At 43.4% G+C, this 16,915-nt stretch overlaps 1 protein-coding gene across 1 annotated transcript in view; it reads left to right on the top strand.

The window, feature by feature from the left end:
* LOC140190747 (uncharacterized) overlaps positions 1 to 16,915 on the top strand; it is a 272,758-nt gene that overhangs the window by 97,816 nt on the left and 158,027 nt on the right. The window contains exons 2-4 of the mRNA XM_072247572.1: positions 2,853 to 4,814; positions 9,850 to 10,003; positions 12,562 to 15,399. Of these exons, the coding sequence (XP_072103673.1) occupies positions 2,914 to 4,814; positions 9,850 to 10,003; positions 12,562 to 15,399 (4,893 nt within the window). The 5' untranslated portion in view covers positions 2,853 to 2,913. The remainder of the gene's footprint in view (positions 1 to 2,852; positions 4,815 to 9,849; positions 10,004 to 12,561; positions 15,400 to 16,915) is intronic.

Here is a 16,915-nt window from a genome sequence, read left to right as displayed (position 1 = left end):
CTGTTTCCATCCCACATCTCAGAGATGAATGTGTTGATAGGCTAATTGGCCACAGTTAGCTGTCTCCAGTGAATCGCCAAGGGAAGGTAGAAAGTAGAACCTGGGGAAAGTTGACTGAAATGTAGAACAAGATTTTCGGCCCACAAAGGTCTGTGTCAACCAGGAAGTGAAATGGAACTAATCCTATGACGTCCCAGTTTTATAGGAGCACCATTGAGAGCAGCCTGACAAGTTGTAATTCCATCTGATATTGGAGCAGCCAAGCATCGGACCATAAGTCCCCACAAAGGACAGTGAGTATGGCTGAGGGGATCATAGGAGTCTCCCCGCAATCCACCGGGAACATTTATCGGGAATGCTGCATACACAGGGCCCTTAGTATTATTAAGGATCCCACCCATCCATCTGGCATCCTATTTGGCTTTCTATGATCAGGCAGGAGACCCTGATGCAGTAAAACAAAACGGTCAAGATGGGAAATAGTTTCTTCCCTCAGACCATTATGCACCTGAACTCCCTGCCGCATAGCATTCAAAGAGTCACCGGTTAATCCGTTCTGTACCTTACAATACTTAGTTATGCACTTTACCTTGTTTATTTATGCGTAATTCATTTGTAGATTTAATTCTTACTTTCATAAGAGTTATTGTGTGTTACTTGTACTACTATGCTTATACCCTGGTTCTGAGAAGTGTTGCCTTATTTGACGGTGTAAATGAATAGTCATAGTCATACTTTATTGATCCTTTATTGATACTTTATGAATGTAGATAAATGACAATAAACTTGACTTGTTCCTCACCGATTAAAGCGTCACAGGAGCCAAACATTGAGACTACAGGTGGTGTGTGCTGCTATTGGAGGAAAGTCTCAGTACTCTCTCTCCCCCCTTCCCCCCTCTCTCTTCCCCCTCTCTCTTCCCCCTCTCTCTTCCCCCTCTCTCTTCCCCCTCTCTCTTCCCCCTCTCTCTTCCCCCCTCTCTCTTCCCCCCTCTCTCTTCCCCCCTCTCTCTTCCCCCCTCTCTCTTCCCCCCTCTCTCTTCCCCCCTCTCTCTTCCCCCCTCTCTCTTCCCCCCTCTCTCTTCCCCCCTCTCTCTTCCCCCTCTCTCTTCCCCCTCTCTCTTCCCTCCTCTCTCTTCCCCCTCTCTCTTCCCCCTCTCTCTTCCCCCTCTCTCTTCCCCCCTCTCTCTTCCCCCCTCTCTCTTCCCCCCTCTCTCTTCCCCCCTCTCTCTTCCCCCTCTCTCTTCCCCCTCTCTCTTCCCCCTCTCTCTTCCCCCCTCTCTCTTCCCCCCTCTCTCTTCCCCCTCTCTCTTCCCCCTCTCTCTTCCCTCCTCTCTCTTCCCCCCTCTCTCTTCCCCCCTCTCTCTTCCCCCCTCTCTCTTCCCCCCTCTCTCTTCCCCCCTCTCTCTTCCCCCCTCTCTCTTCCCCCCTCTCTCTTCCCCCCTCTCTTCCCCCCTACCCCCCTCTCCCCCTCCCCCCCTCTATCCCTCTCCTTGAGTCAGGGGACTCGAACGAGTGACATTGAAACAGTGAGCTGCTGGTCTCCCACTCTTGTTTGTTGTAAGAGTGATATCGCCCCCTCTCTCCCTTGCTAGTGAGGCGGAGAGCCTGTCAGAGATGTCCAGGTGTTGGGGTGGAAGTAGGTATTTGATGGACTCTAGATCATGGTCTTTGTTATTGCATGCCTGGTGGGGGGAGGGGAGGGGAGGGTTCGGTGCTTTTGCTGGAGCAAGTGGGGGAGGGTTGAAATTTTTGCTGCTGCTTGTGCGTGGCGGGGTTTAGGTTTCTAATGTTTTTCTGTCATTGTTTTACTTTTCTGTTTTGTGGATGTCTGTGAAGAGTAAGAATTTCAGGTTGTATACTGTATCGTTCTCTGATATTAAATTGAACAATTGATGACCTCCATTCCCATGTTCTGCCTAAATCCTTATTAAACACCACTGTGGTGTCTGATGATTCCGCAGTGTCAAACAATCCAGTTGTTCTTGACTGAGTCAGAAAATAGGCAGAAGTTACGGTTGAATTTCCTATTACATTTCAGCAGTTGACCACTAGCTAGGTAACGAACAGAATGGAGAAGGGTTCTCTAATTCAATCAGCCCTTCACAAGAAATTTTATTTCTACCGCTACTACTGTCCTGATTTACTGTTTGAAGCTTTGCGTAGATCAATATGGTGAAAGGAGTGGCCTGTCACCCATACATTAAATCAAATATGACTGTAATTTGTTGATTACGGTAGCCATACAGGATGTCCTATAACTACATCACAGAGTCATTTAGCATTGAACTACAGCATGTAGTTGGACCTTTCCCGTGTCAGTGTTGATCTGATTATAAATATATCCTTCTGTAGAATGCATTAATATTAGTGGGGTAGGGGCTACCAACTATCAACTGCTCAGTTCCTTTCCCTCTATTAAATGTAAAAATAACTGCCAATATATAAGCAAAGCTTTATTGAGCCTTATTGGAAGTAGCTAACATTACTAGCCAGCAGATATTTATTGCTGTTGTATCTTGTTGAGTTATTGTCATAAGTAGCCCCATCTGAGAGTAGCTACCAGGATTCTCAACCTTTTTTATGCCATGGGCCAATACCATTAAGCAAGTAGTCTGTGGACCCCAGGTTGGGTTAGACTCTACAAAGTTGGGGACAGGAACAATCAGTATTGATTTTGACTACACAAGTTTATTTTTGGCTGAAACTTGTACATAAGAGAGCTTGATTGTTTGAATAGCCACATACTCCAAGTCTTGGCAATGACATACTAACTGCTTTACTTTCATTTTATGACTCTGCCCACCAATAATTTTTATTTTCTCTCTCTCTCTCTCTCTCTCTCTTTTGTAGGACAAAACTCCAGAGTGTTGAGTCATGCAGGATGGTGAATGTTTAAAATAGAAGGCTTGCCATGGCAACATGGGTGGAGGGGAAACCTATCCCACCTCAAAAGAATACTTTGAGTGATGTGAATAATATTGTCAGTGAAAAAAAGGCTCCCTGGTCTCGTGTGAGTCCTCTTTCAGATGCAAGCAATAAAGCCCTTGAATCGACCACTGCAACTTCCCCACATATATTTGACGATGGCAAACTGAATTATAACTTGGGTTCAGCAACTAAGACTCTAATAGAACCAAAACCAAGAGTTTCTCCAAGACTATTCTCTGCAGAAAAGTATTCTGTGCCATCCTCACCGCTAGGGATCACGCAGCCAACTGTTGCGGTGCCAAGGCCGAAGAGTGCAATTCTTTCAGGGAAATTCACGATAGCTACAGGTGACGAGGAAGCAAACTTTGGGCGGACAGAGGCCACTCATGCACCAACTGGGGCTGCTTCATCACTGTTGTTTTCTTCTGCTCCAACTTCTTCAGTAGGATCTGGTGGTATCGGTTCGATTGGGGCGGGCAGTTCTCAGGATGACGAAAGTGTGCCTAATTTGCCTTCGATACCAAGACTGTCCAAAGTTGCAGATTCCTCTTCAAGTGCAGTCTTGAATTTGGAAATGATGACAGAAGAGGTGAGAGGCAGTTCCAGAGTGAAGCCAACTACGTTGGTTATTTTGGAAACTTCTCAAGTGCTAAAATCTAAGAAGTCTGGTGAAGATGATCAAAAAGCTGGGAAGTGGACAAGTAGTAATCAGGAGATGCAAGCGACCACAAAACCTTTTGTATTGCCTAAGTCATCCCTTCCATTGAAGAAAGGCAGCCCAAGTGCTATTCAAGGGATTGGGACATCAAATCCCACAATGTTTTCTTTGGATCGTTTAGGAAAGTTGGACCAGACTGTAGAAGAAGACAAAGGCAAAACAGCGCAGGAAAAGGATATTGTCGAAAGCCCACTTTCACACAGGGCCCATGTAAGGAAATCTAGACCATTATCTACTTGGCTTTCTGGAACTACAAATGACCATAATTCAGAAATCACTGTAAAACAAGATGAAAGTACTTCTCCTCCTGAAAAACCTTGGCTTAAAAAACCCAGGCCTTTGTCAATGGACCTAACAGCCAGATTTGAACCAGCACGTTCCTCCTTTTACAAAGGAAATAATTGTGTACCAGAGGAAAGCAAAGAAAATGTCCCAGTTATGCAAGTAGCTGGTGCTTTGTTCTCAGGGACTGAACACAAGACGCCAGGTCAACCTGAAGAGACTGCAGCAGAAAGAGAGCAGTCCAGGTCTCCAGCTTCTCCCGATGACCATGAGGACAAGGGAGGGGGTTACTGTCATGTTAAAGAAAAGTTCAAAAGCGTCCCAAAGATAGATATCAGTAAAAAAGATGTCAATGCTTTTCCATTGACTGAGCTCGATAATAAAGAAGCAGTCAGTTCACTGGAAAGCAAGGCACGGTGGCAAAGTGACTATGGTGATGATAAAGCCACTGCAGGACCCAAAGGTGAGGAAAAGGAAGAAAGTACATTCAGCTCCTCATCAAAAACTAACAAGGAAAAATTGGAAGATGACCAGGAGCAACATAAAAATTTGACAAATAGGGAATTGGATAAAATTTCTTCTAACCCGGAGCCAACATCAAATGATGAAAATTCCTTTCTGGATTCCGATGATCGAAAGCGTAAAGGAAGTAGAACAACAGTTTCTGGTGGGATAATTAGAAGGCGCATTAGCCTTCTCTTGGACTCCGCCAGTAACAGCACAACAAAGACAGATAGTCCACAGACAACTGTCGAGAAGGAAAAGATGAGCATACGTGTTAAGCAGCAAATCCAAAGCCTTACTTCAGAGAACAAAGAACAAATCTCGAGTCCCCAAAGGCGACAATTCCAGCCGAGACCTCTATCTTCAGATATAACTAAACTGTATGTTGAATTTTAGTTTTTGCTGTTTAGAGTTAAGTAAGTACAAGTGTTTACTTTTAAAAAATACATCCCATATCATTTACATGTTTTCATTCTTGGTTCTTGATACCTGCATATTGAATGAATTGTTAATTATGTGGATAAGTCGTAGCATCAAGTATTTCTTCTTGATTAAGTCCAAAGTGAAGAGACATTATTCAGGCAATATACAGTCATATGCAGATGTGCACGGTTCAGATTCAGATATCCTTTAAGAACTACATATGAAACTCCTATCATTGAGTTAAGCCCTCATTCTCCCAAATGGCTTTCTTTTGCCCAATTACTATGTATATTGATTTAATTGCTGTAGTTTTTCCACTGGGGCATATCAATATTTTGATTCTACTTAGCCATTTATCTTGCATGGTTCTTTCTTAACTCATCAGCAGACAGCATGTCCCAAATCTTCCTTCAGCTGTACCCTGACTAATTTGCTTTTACCAATGAACTTCCAAGCAATTCCTTCATTTGCTTATCACATTCCCACATCCATCCTTTTAACTCCATTCAGCCCTTCCATGACTCCTGTTCCCAGCCATTCTATCCAACTTGATTTCTGGGAGGGATGTGGGGGGAGGGAACGTCGACTCAGACCATGAGAGGCCTGCGTCGGGCGTTTTCATGCCTTACAAGGCGCGGATTGGAAGTCTGTGTGGGGCGCCACTCCTCTCACAGACACTAGGGCAATGTGTGGTTAAGTGCCTTGCTCAAGGACACAAACATGCTGCCACAGCTGAGGCTCGAACTAGCGACCTTCAGATCACTAGACGAATGCGTTAACCACTTGGCCACATGCCCAACTCCTCCTTCCCTCCTGATTTCTGGCAATCTTTCCATTGGAAAGATTGGAAACCATTGGTTTCCATTTTACTAGGATCTCCTCACCATTTATGTTTTTTTTCTGTTAGGCATGAATAATTCTCTTGATAATTATTGATATATCCAAATTTTACTTATATATGCACTACTGTACGTAAGCCCAGCATTTATTGCGTGTGCTTGATTGCTCTCACTGGGCCATTGACTCTTCTGCTTCTTGGGCCTTTAGCTCCCAGTGGAGCATAGGATGGCCTCACGTCTCCAAAGTCCGAAGTCGATGGTATGGTTGGAGTTCATCAATGTTTCCGGAATGCATTGTGTCCACCGTACAGGGGATTGGCCTATACAGCTTCAGCAGAGCCCTGTGGGCCATTTCCGCTTCTCACAACGGGGATGTAGGGTTGGTCTTCGAGAGGCAGAGGGCATTGACTAGCCCACCATATTGGTGGTCTGGAAGTTACACATATACTGGGCAAGAACGGCAAGCTTCTTTCCATGCAGGGTGATAAAGAAATTGATGGACTTTGCCTACAATTGTTACTATTGCTTGCTCTTCTTTTCAACTGAATAATTTCTCACATGCCATGGAGGGAACTGAGGTCAGGTCAGGTTTCTAGATTGTTAATCTGGGAAACTGGTAACTTAACCTGCCTCACCTGAAAGCAGCAGTCATTCTATTTTATTACTTCAGAAAAACTATTCCATCCCTTATTTGGAGTGTTCTGGTGACTTTCTATTTCTGGTTCTATAATGCTATTTTTTTTATATTAGCCAGAAAAATCATAAGACATTAGAGCAGAATTAGGCTATTTGGCGCCTTGAATCTGTTGGCCATTCCATCATGGCTGATTTATTTTCTCCCTCAACTCCATTCAGCTATTCCAATCAAATGTGGCCAGCTTCTCTCTCATGCCTCTGTACTTCCCTTTACTCCACTGCAATAGTGATACATCTGATTTGAGCTTCTCTCTCTCAAACTGCAGGGTGAATTTTGTATTATTATTACTGTCTCCTTAAGGGTTTTTTTACCTTAAGCTCCATAATCAAATCAGGTTGTTCACACAACTCCCAGTCCAGGATTGCCTTTTCCCTAGTGGGCTCAACCACAAGCTGCTCTAAAAAAAATCTGCAAATTCTTTCTCTTATGATCCAGCACCAAACTGATTTTCCCAATCCATCTGCATATTGAAATCCCCCATGACTATCATACCATACATATCATGCATCCCTGAACACCACATACATTTTCCTTTATGCCTTTCACTTGTTGGCTACCTGCGTCTCTGGGGCTAGATGTCTTGAATGGCCTTTTTCAGATTGCTGCTGTTGTTCCTTGTGGCGTATTGGGCGGCTTCTTTTTTCCCCTTTTCCTCAGCATTTGTCTGTTTTTACTAGGCCGAGTTGCTAGCTTAACGCTCAACCCGGCCTAGATGGAAAGCGTGCAAGGAGCCGGCCAGATTCGAACCCAGGACCGGAAGTCTGGTGCTGATGCCACTACACCACCGGCTGGCTAATGTTTCAAATTAGTCTCTCTCAATTTAACCATGATTTCATCAGTTCCATCGCTATTGGGCTTCTAGTACTCTGTTTAAAATTGCATTTATCATAAATTGCCATTATTTACAGTGTTGAGATGAGTTACTTGAAAGTTCTGCTGCTAACAACACTTCAGATAAGCAGTAACCCAGTCAGTACTCATTTCGTCTATCAGTTTCTCTCGTGACAGCTTATAAGCCTGCCTTCAGCATGTGGGGCAATCCTTCCAATAGTTTCTGTGTGTACAAAATGTTATTTCAGTCCAAGAACTGACAAAACTGTTAATTACTTGGAGTGAAGTAGCCTGTGCAGTGTGATCCATCATAATTTTTATTAATTATGTAAAGATCTATTGGTTGAAAATCTGTATGCATAGAATTCTACAAATTCCTTCTCTTCTAATTGTTGGAATTGTGAAAGCAAATTGTGAATTGGCAAATTTAATTCCTTTTGAATAACCAACACCCCTCCCCAATTCTTTTAGATAATTTATTTATTTATTGAGATACAGTGCAGAAAAGGCCCTTCCAGCCCTTCGAGCCATGCTGCCCAGCAATCCCATGACTTAACCCTAGCCTAATCACAGGACACTTTACAATGACCAATTAACCTACCAACCGGTACGTCTCTGGACTGTGGGAGGCAACCAGAGCACCTGGAGGAAACCCATGCGGTCACGGGGAGAATGTACAAACTCCTTACAAGCAGCGGTGGGAATTGAACCCGGGTTGCCTGTACAGTAAAGCATTGTGCTAGTCACTACGCTACTGACTGACCATACATAATCAATTTACAAAGACTCTTATGTGTTGGTATAGAAGTATTTGTTAATTATAAATTTGAATTAAGTCTTCGGTGATGCTATTTTTCTTTTTTTTTCCCCATCGTTATGCTTGATAAGTTTGAAAAGGTCAGGGTGACAGGGCCTAAGGCGAGGGGCAAGCCTTTTCAGCTCTTTGTGAGCTTTACTCGTTTCAGCACCAGACTAAGGGTCTGTGGACAGATTCTCTTTGTGGGCTTCAGTTCAGAATGCTATTTGCTTGCGTTTATTGCTTACATGATTTGTTTTCTTTTTCTCTGCACGTTGGGTGTTTGACGGTCTTTTTAAAATGGGTTCCTTTGTTTTGTGGCTGGCTTTAAGAAGATCAATCTCAAAGTTGTATGATCTATATTAAAGGCATCCGTTAGTCTTGCGAGTCCATGGATCTGCACCTGGAAAGTCTTCACTCTCCAGGGCTCAGGGCGCGGGCCTGGGCAAGGTTGTATGGAAGACCGGCAGTTGCCCATGCTGCAAGTCTCCCCTCTCCACAACACCGATGTTGTCCAAGGGAAGAGCAAGGGCCGGTACAGCTTGGCACCAGTGTTGTCGCGGAGCACTGTGTGGTTAAGTGCCTTGCTCAAGAACACAACACGCTGCCTCAGCTGGGGATTGAACTCACAACCTTCAGATCGCTAGTCCAATGCCTTAACCATCTGGCCACGTGCCAAGTATTTAGAATGTTATAAACACTTTGACAATAAATGTACTTTGAACTTTGAAATTTGATATGAAGAGAAGCTGTGTGAGGAACAGAAATGTATATAGTCAAACTTAGATACACTTCAGGACCTACACTAGAAACCTCTTCAAGTTATTGTGTCTCAATAAAGCCCAATACTGAGTCATTGTTCTCTGAGTTGTTTTGCCTCACTTTTTCTCAATGACCTTCCTTGTCAGTAATTTTCCCTCACATTCAGACCTAGCAATAACCTTCATTGTTTCAGTGGTATCCATTTCCTTAAACACTCAGATTGGTGTGGTAGTAAATAGATTATTAACTCACATCCTTATCATGTAACAACACGTTGTGGAACAGGGCTTTTTTTGTATTGGGAAATGTTTGGTACAAACATATAAAACCATTAGAAAAAAGAAGTGAATCAAGCCATTTGAACCATCAAGTCTGTTCTGCCAGTCAGTCAGGGCAGATATTTATATTACTCAGCCCATCCTCCTGCCTACGCCCTGTAACCCTTAACCCTGTAATCAATCGCAATCTCTGCCTTCAACACACCCAATAACTTAACCTCCTCTCCCATTTGTGGCAACAAATTCTGCAGAGTCACCACTCTGTGGCTGAAGAAATTCCTCCTCATTTCATTTCTAAAGGGGCGTCCCTTTATTCTGAGGATGCTAGACTCTCCTCCGAGCGGAAACATTGTCCTCACGTTCATTTATCAAGGCTCAGTAAGTTTCAATGAGATGAGCTCCCCACATCCTTTAACCAAATCCAGAACATGCCAAATACACGAGGATTGTCACAACTCTGAGCCAGAGCTCTTAAAGATAGCAGAATCAAAGGTTATGGGGATAAGGCAGGAACTGGATACTGATTGTGGATGATCAGCCATGATCACAGTGAATGGCGGTGCTGGCTCGAAGGGCTGAATGGCCTACTCCTGCACCTATTGTCTATTGTGCCTCTAAATCCTAGTAGTTAAAAGAGAGCTGTGAAAAACTGTTTTTCTTCTCTCAAAAATAGTATTGCTTTGGCTTTACCATGAGATCTGTGTTAGCCATTTCTCTCGGTCACTGTGTAAAGGCTATTTCACATTTAAGTTAGTTTGATTCATGGTAGTCTAAACCTTTTTCCAACAGGTTTGAGACGCGAGCAGTTGGCGATGAAGGTCGCTTTGAGAAGCAGGTGGATGTGACTGTCTTTTCATCTCCGGAACGCTCAGTTTTGCAGAGCACCCAAGAACAGAGAGGGAGGGAAAGCCTCAGCAAAAGGAATGAAGTTGAAAGAGACCTGGTAATGACTTGTGCATTCTGCTGCCATTCCGAAGCAAACCCAGCTCTGTGTCACTAAGGCAGTAAAATCTTTAGTTTGATGTCAGCATGGTATATTGACACAGCCCTGCCCAACTTGGAACAGTAGGTTTTAATGATGACTAAAGCAGCTCAGATTCATCTGTAAAGCACACATTGACCCCAGTAAACTTGTCAATAGAACTGAGAAAGTCCTGAATGCTCAGTAGCGGCAGTGAGTGTTCTTAATATCAAATCAGGGTAGGTCTGTAGATCTTGGAGACGTTGACATACAACAGGAAAATCTCTTGCTTAGTCAAGTTTTAAGTTTATGAGGGAATCATTGCACAACAAAGTATTTGTCACCTTTTGAATTACTGAAAGGTATAATTTAAATAATAGATCTTACTGTTCCTAAATTGTATATGGGTAATTAACTCTTCATATTTAATTTTAATTTAGCACCAAACAAGTTGTCATAACTTGGATAATCATTGATGTTATGTTACAAGTGGGTTTTCTATGTTGACACACACAAGACACTGGAGGAAACACAACAGGTCAGGCAGCATCTATGGAAATGAATAAACAGTTGATGTTTTGGGCCAAGACCCTTCTTTGGGATGTGAAACATACTTTGAAAGGAGAATTGCTTGTCCTCCCCCCCCCCCCCCGCCACCTTTTTATTCTGGCATCTTCCCCCTTCCTTTCCAGTCCTGAAGAAGGGTCTCAACCCAAAATGTCGAGAGTGGTGGTCGGAGCACCGATTGGCCAAGTTTGTTACAGATGAGAGTCTGGAGAACTCAGACAGGCAGGGCTTACAATAAACATTGGCTGAGAAGATGAATAGCTTGTGTCATGTGTGTTGACAGTTGAGTAGCCCATTTAACAGTGTCATTCAGCGTGTTCTAAATTTAACCTTTATTTTTGCTCCAGTTTCCTCGTTTAGCAGAATTAATTCCCCTTTAACTTTCCGACCAGTTGTTCAGGACTGGAGAAGCAGTACTTGGGAATGGCTCCACCTGCAAACTCCCTTCCAAAATACACATGCCCTCCTGAGTTGGAAATAGATTATTTGATCCTCATTCCTGGTGAACGCACCAGCTCTGTAGCAAGAGTTTTTTATTCTGGAAGGGCTTTTTATTCTGTCCTTGATGGTATTTTGTACCTTTTTGTCCACCTGTGTTGCACTTTCCCTGTAGCTTTTGCACTTTATTCTGCATTCTGTTACTGTTTTACCCTGTACTACCTCCATGCACTGTGTAATCATTTGTATGCAAGACAAGCTTTTCACTGTACCTTGGTACAACTTACTTACTGCCCAATATGTCACTGGCGTTTAGGGCAGCAATGAAGGTCCTACTTCTCTGTCTGTCTGTCCATGGCCACTCAAATGTAGAATGATTCTTCATTGCTGTTTCCATAGCAATTTTGTTTTACCAGTCAGATTTGTTAGCCCTGAGCTGAACTCCCAAACCTGGAGGGCCAGTGGACCACTCTTAGTCTGGCCTCTACCCTTTGACCTGTTTGGCATGGATGACCCTATCAAGAGCCAACGTATATAGTCCTGACTTCAGCCAGTGTAGCTCTCTGGGTCATTGAGGCATGCAAGCCTCCAAATCCTGCGACAAGGTTGTGTTCCTCTTGGAGGACCTAGGTACAAATGACAATGATAGACTAATTCCAAATCCCATTTCATATCTTGTGTCCATGTTAAATGGAAATTCCCTCTGTTCACTATTGCACTCATCATTTAGAAAGTGGACTGATCAAACTTCTATTCATTATGGATGTCCTCACAGTGTCCTATGTTGGCTTCCATCTGACCCCAATCACTTTGTCTCTCAATGTGTCTCGATATATTTTTAAATTTCCCCTTCACATTATTTCCTCCGAGAGGACCACAACCTTGTCATTGGGTTTGAAGGCTTGCATACCTCAATGAACTGGAGAAGTATGTTGGCTGGAGTCATGGCTTTGTACTTTGGTTCTTGGTAGGGTCACCCATGCCAAACAGGTCAAAGGGTAGAGGTCAGACGAAGAGTGGTTCACCTGTCCTCCAGGTTCAGGGGGTTCAGCTCAGAGCTAACAACCCCGACTGGTAAAACAAAACCGTTATGGAAACGCCAATGAAGAATCCTTCTATAGCTAAGTGTGACGGTATTCCTGAGTCTCCACCGGGACTTGTATAACTGACAGTAGTGAAAACTAAGAGGAAGCTACTGACATGATGAACACCAGAGATAGATGATTTTCATTGCTGCCCTAAACACCAACAGCGTAATGGGCAGTAAGTATTCACATTATTTGCTGATCCTTCATCAGTGCGTTTATGGAACTAAATACTAATTATCTGAGAGACTCTGTCTCTTCATTAACAAGACAGTGCACATCTCTTTCTTTCTCAGCACTTTATTGTCTAAACTAAAAGGTTGCTTCCAATTTCATCAGCTCTCAAAAACCTGTACCTGTGCAATCTTATCGATTGCCTGTTGGAAAGCACCAGGCCGCGTCATCCACTTCTCCCCTTGATCGATTTTTGCTTCTTTATCTGTATTTCAGGCAGAGAAGGACCAAACACACTTGATGGAGACTGACACCGAATTCACTTGGAGCCGGCGTAAGTCGTTGAGGAAAGTGAGCAAAGGTTTGGAAAAAGGGATCACAGACGAGAAATCCAGCTCTGAGAAAATCAGCAGACGAAACAGTTTTGTCAGGATGAGGGAGACAAAGGGCCAAGTAAACACAACCAATGCAGCTGATAGTGTTTCCTCAATGAGCGAAACTACTTCCCAAAGTTCAGATGGAAAGAAAAGTGACTCCGACACAAAATCTCTAAGAATGTTTATAATTGAAAAAGAGATGCAACACCTTCAGGAACCAGAGTCTGTTGAGCTGGATAGTTCCTCCCATTCACTGAATTCCTTCCTTGATAAGAAGAGAAGACCAGAACAAGCTTCAAGATCCAGGTCGAAGAGTTACACAGCAATGAAAACAACAGTCGACATCGTGCATGGTGAACAAGAGGCGAAGAAAACAAAATCACTGCAGCTTGAAGCTAACTCTTTGGAGGGGAAAGAAAAAACGTGCTTTGAAAAAGAGAAACAATCTGATCCCGGGTGTTCCTCCTCAAAGGTTACTGAACAAAATGTTTCCAGTTTTCTGTCGTCTGCAAGCAATGATAAAATTGATACCGTGCAAAAAGTAAGTGAAAAAGTAGTTCGGTCCTCTCTCCCTGCAACATCTGAAGACAAGGCTGAGGCACAGAAGGTGAAGAAGTCGTACATTGCGGCTGACCAAACAAAACCTGAAGAAAAGGACAGCAGTTTCAGGAGGCGCTGGTATCGGCCACATCCCACTGACGTCAGCCGTTTATCACAGTCGCCCTCATCTGCACTAAATTCTGAAGTCAAAGGAGCTGAGGTGCCTAATGCTGTTCAGTTTCAGCAATCTCATGAAAAGATGCCAAACTCGGCAATGCTGGAAACGGGTGTAGTTGGAAAGAAGCTGCTGAGAGTAACACGGCATAGCTCGTTCAGTAACCCAGACACAGCTACTTCAAAAAGTAGCTCGAGGTATCTTGAGAGAACATACATTGATTCAACCACTCAGGAAATGCTGCCCTCTACTGGATTAAAGCTTCCAGACGGCAGGGATGATACTGAGGCGGAGAAAGAAACTAAACGTTGGTTTCAAGATGACACAACTTTGGAAATCTATCGGAAGGCCATTCCAAGAGCAAGAAGGAATGAGAAAAGCAATAATTTTTCGACAGGAGCCAACTCTGCAGCTGATCAAATGACTGATTTTTCAACGGAGGCTACCTACCAAAAACAAGTTTCAGCCAATAGGAAGTCAGAGAGCTTCTTTGAGGAGTACTCCAAAGCTTATCCAAAGATTTCCACTCCAGAAAAGCAGAAATCAACTTTGTTGTCTGAAGAGTTTCTTTCCAGTCCACTGACAAGTGGAATGGATAATGTGTCAGAGGAAGCCCATGTAACATCGCCTGTGAGAAGGTCGAAAACAGCAGATATTGAGAAATCAAAAAAGACAAGGAGCAGTTTGCCACGCAAAAGCCATAGTGTATTGGATCTTGATGTTTTGATGTTGGAATACAGAAAAGAAAATTCAGAAAGAAAAATTGATGAAGAGTCAAAAAGTTTCCATTACCATGATAAAAAGGATAGCCATCATTCCAAAACTCTTCAAGAAGGTTATGAAGAACACAGAACACCAAAGTTGACAAAATTTGCTGATCAAGACCTTGGAACATCTTCCCCTTCAGGCAGAAGAAAAGTTACTTCTGATAAGCATAATAAAAAGGCTTTGCATCATAACATCCTTGACCTAGATGCTCTGATGGCTGATTATTCAAAAGAAACATCAAGGCCAATGGATTCTCTCCAAAAGATGTCTGGTTCAAAACCAACCAGTGGCAGGTCTACGAGAACAAAAACTGAAAATACCTTATCACCTCTTTCTGAAGGAGTGAAGACTTCTTGGCGAAATGATCAAAACAAGAAACATCATGATGCCGAATTTAAAAGGGATGTTTATGATGACACATACACTGACTTGAAAAAAAGTCTCACAGAAAAGAAGAAAAGCAGACCTTACTCAGCTTACTGTGAATATGAAGAGGTGGGGAAGAATGTTTCTTCAACTCGCCAGAAGTCAGAGTGTGAAGGAAGCAAAGAAATGGATGGTGTCACCAGCACAATAGCCGATATAATTAGACGGCACAAACATGAGAAAAGGAAAAGCCAACCATCTCCAGCCTCTCCAGGGTACAGTGACTTGCAACAGTCTGATCTGCTTGGAGGTGGGAAAATGACTGATGCTGGCAGGGACAAAGTGAAATTTAGAAAGGATGATCAGTGGGAATCGGTGCCAAGCCGCAAAAAGGACTGGAGTGATGAGGCAAGTTTCGTAACTTGGGCAGCGATGGACAGTTCAAACCAAACGCTGGAAGGTCATTACCTGAGTAGTAAAACCGGCTTCTTGGATGACTTGGACAGCTCAAGGAGGCCTATTTATGGTTCTTCACATGTATCGGAGAAAGAAAAGTACATTGAGATGTCAGTAGACAGCGAGCAGCACGTGAAAGTGGAAAGCAGGACAAAACATCGTGGAGAACACTCTGGCCAGAATTCTCCTCGAATATCAAGAGTCCATCCTAAAGAGCCGCATCATTCTGTTTCGGAGGTTAAAAAGTCAAGACCTATAGAAGTTCACAAGGAGACACAAAAAGCGTTCGATGGGCTTATAATAAACCAGCAAGGTACATCAGCAGACGATAAGCATTATGAAGGAAGAAGGAGCAACTCATCTGACAGAGTTCAACACCGTGGCACAGAGATTTCAAAGCACAGATTGCCGTCAACGGTGGAGGATAAGATGGTAAGTCCATTAGCAAATACACCTGGATTACTAATCAGTCAGGCAAAGTAGGCAGTAAGGTGTTATTATTTTAAATCATTGATTGAAGGTTCAAAGGTTCATTTATTTTCCAAGCATGTGTACCATATACAATTCATATGAGATTCATCTTCTCCAGACAGCCACGAAACAAAACCATGGAGGTCATTCAAAGAAAAGCATCAAACAGCTCCCTCCCTTGCATAAAAAAACTAATAAAACTCCCCATACCAACAACCTTCTGTACAAAAAAAAACTAACAAAGAAACCAGAATGTTAACATATTATTAGTGGGAAGACCATATTAAATTGACCTTGGCTGATTGAATAACTCTTATAAAATTTAGTCATTTACTATAATCACTGTATGTGGTATAAATAAAAACATCTTGAAGGTTGCCAAATCTATACGTTTTGAGTATTTTTACATTGAGAACTAGATTCCCCACAAAAACGTAAACACGAGGAATTCTGCAGATGCTGGAAATTCAAGCCACACACACCAAAGGAAGTTAGTCCTGACGAAGGGTCTCGGCCCAAAACGTCAACTGTGCCTCTTCCTAGAGATGCTTCCTGGCCTGCTGCGTTCACCAGCAACTTTGGTGTGTGTGGCTTCCCCACAAAAAGCCTGGTTTATTTATCTTCCCTGAGGTTTCCAAATTTAGTCAATGCTACAGTTCTGGTGTGAGGTTCTCCAATGTATGAAGAATCCCAGTCAGGATCTTCATTCCAATGTGGTGTTTCTGCACAAGAGCCTGAATCGAAAGACACTGAGCGTGGGCTGTTTGTGGACTTTTTTCCCCTGCCCCTCCTCTCCTTCTCCTACATCCTTCTCATTCTTCCATTTCTCCCTCACTTCACCTCTCCCCCACTACCTGCTTCTCCCTCCCTTCCTCCTCCTTTTCCCCTTTATGTTCTTCCTTCTCTTCCTCGTCATAGTCACACCCCTCAGTCCATCTTATCCGTACTGACCGTGTTGTTCAGCAAACCATCTGCCCATAGTCCTCTGAACCTCTCCTATCCATATATTTATCTAGATCAGGGGTTCCCAGCCTTTTTTATGCTAAGGAGCCTTACCATTAACCGAGAGGTCCGTGGACGCCAGGTTGGGAACCCCTGATCAAGATCATTTTTAACTGTTGCTAATGTGTCTGCCTCAATCAGTAGTTCTGGCAGCACATCACTAAAAAACTCCACAGTTTGCATTAAGAAGCCGCCCCTGATGTCCCTTTCAAATCTCTTACCTATGATCTTAAGCCATCTCTGGGAAGACTATGTACCTTCCCCTTGGGTGGGGGTGGAGATAGGTCTCTACCAAAGGAGATGTAAGGTTCTCCTTCCCTCCACTAGCCTGCAGGTCACTCTTGGGCAAGGTGTAGCTGCTGCTTAGACCCCCCGATCAGGGTCACATGAAGCCATGGGAGGAGGTGGTGGATGGTTGTGTGAGCAACTGGTGCACATCACAAGTCCTGGTTATGTGACCACTAACACCAGGCAG

This window comes from Mobula birostris, chromosome 31 (genome assembly GCF_030028105.1).
Source record: "Mobula birostris isolate sMobBir1 chromosome 31, sMobBir1.hap1, whole genome shotgun sequence".
NCBI lineage: Eukaryota > Metazoa > Chordata > Chondrichthyes > Myliobatiformes > Myliobatidae > Mobula > Mobula birostris.
This window is presented reverse-complemented; position numbering and strand designations above follow the sequence as displayed.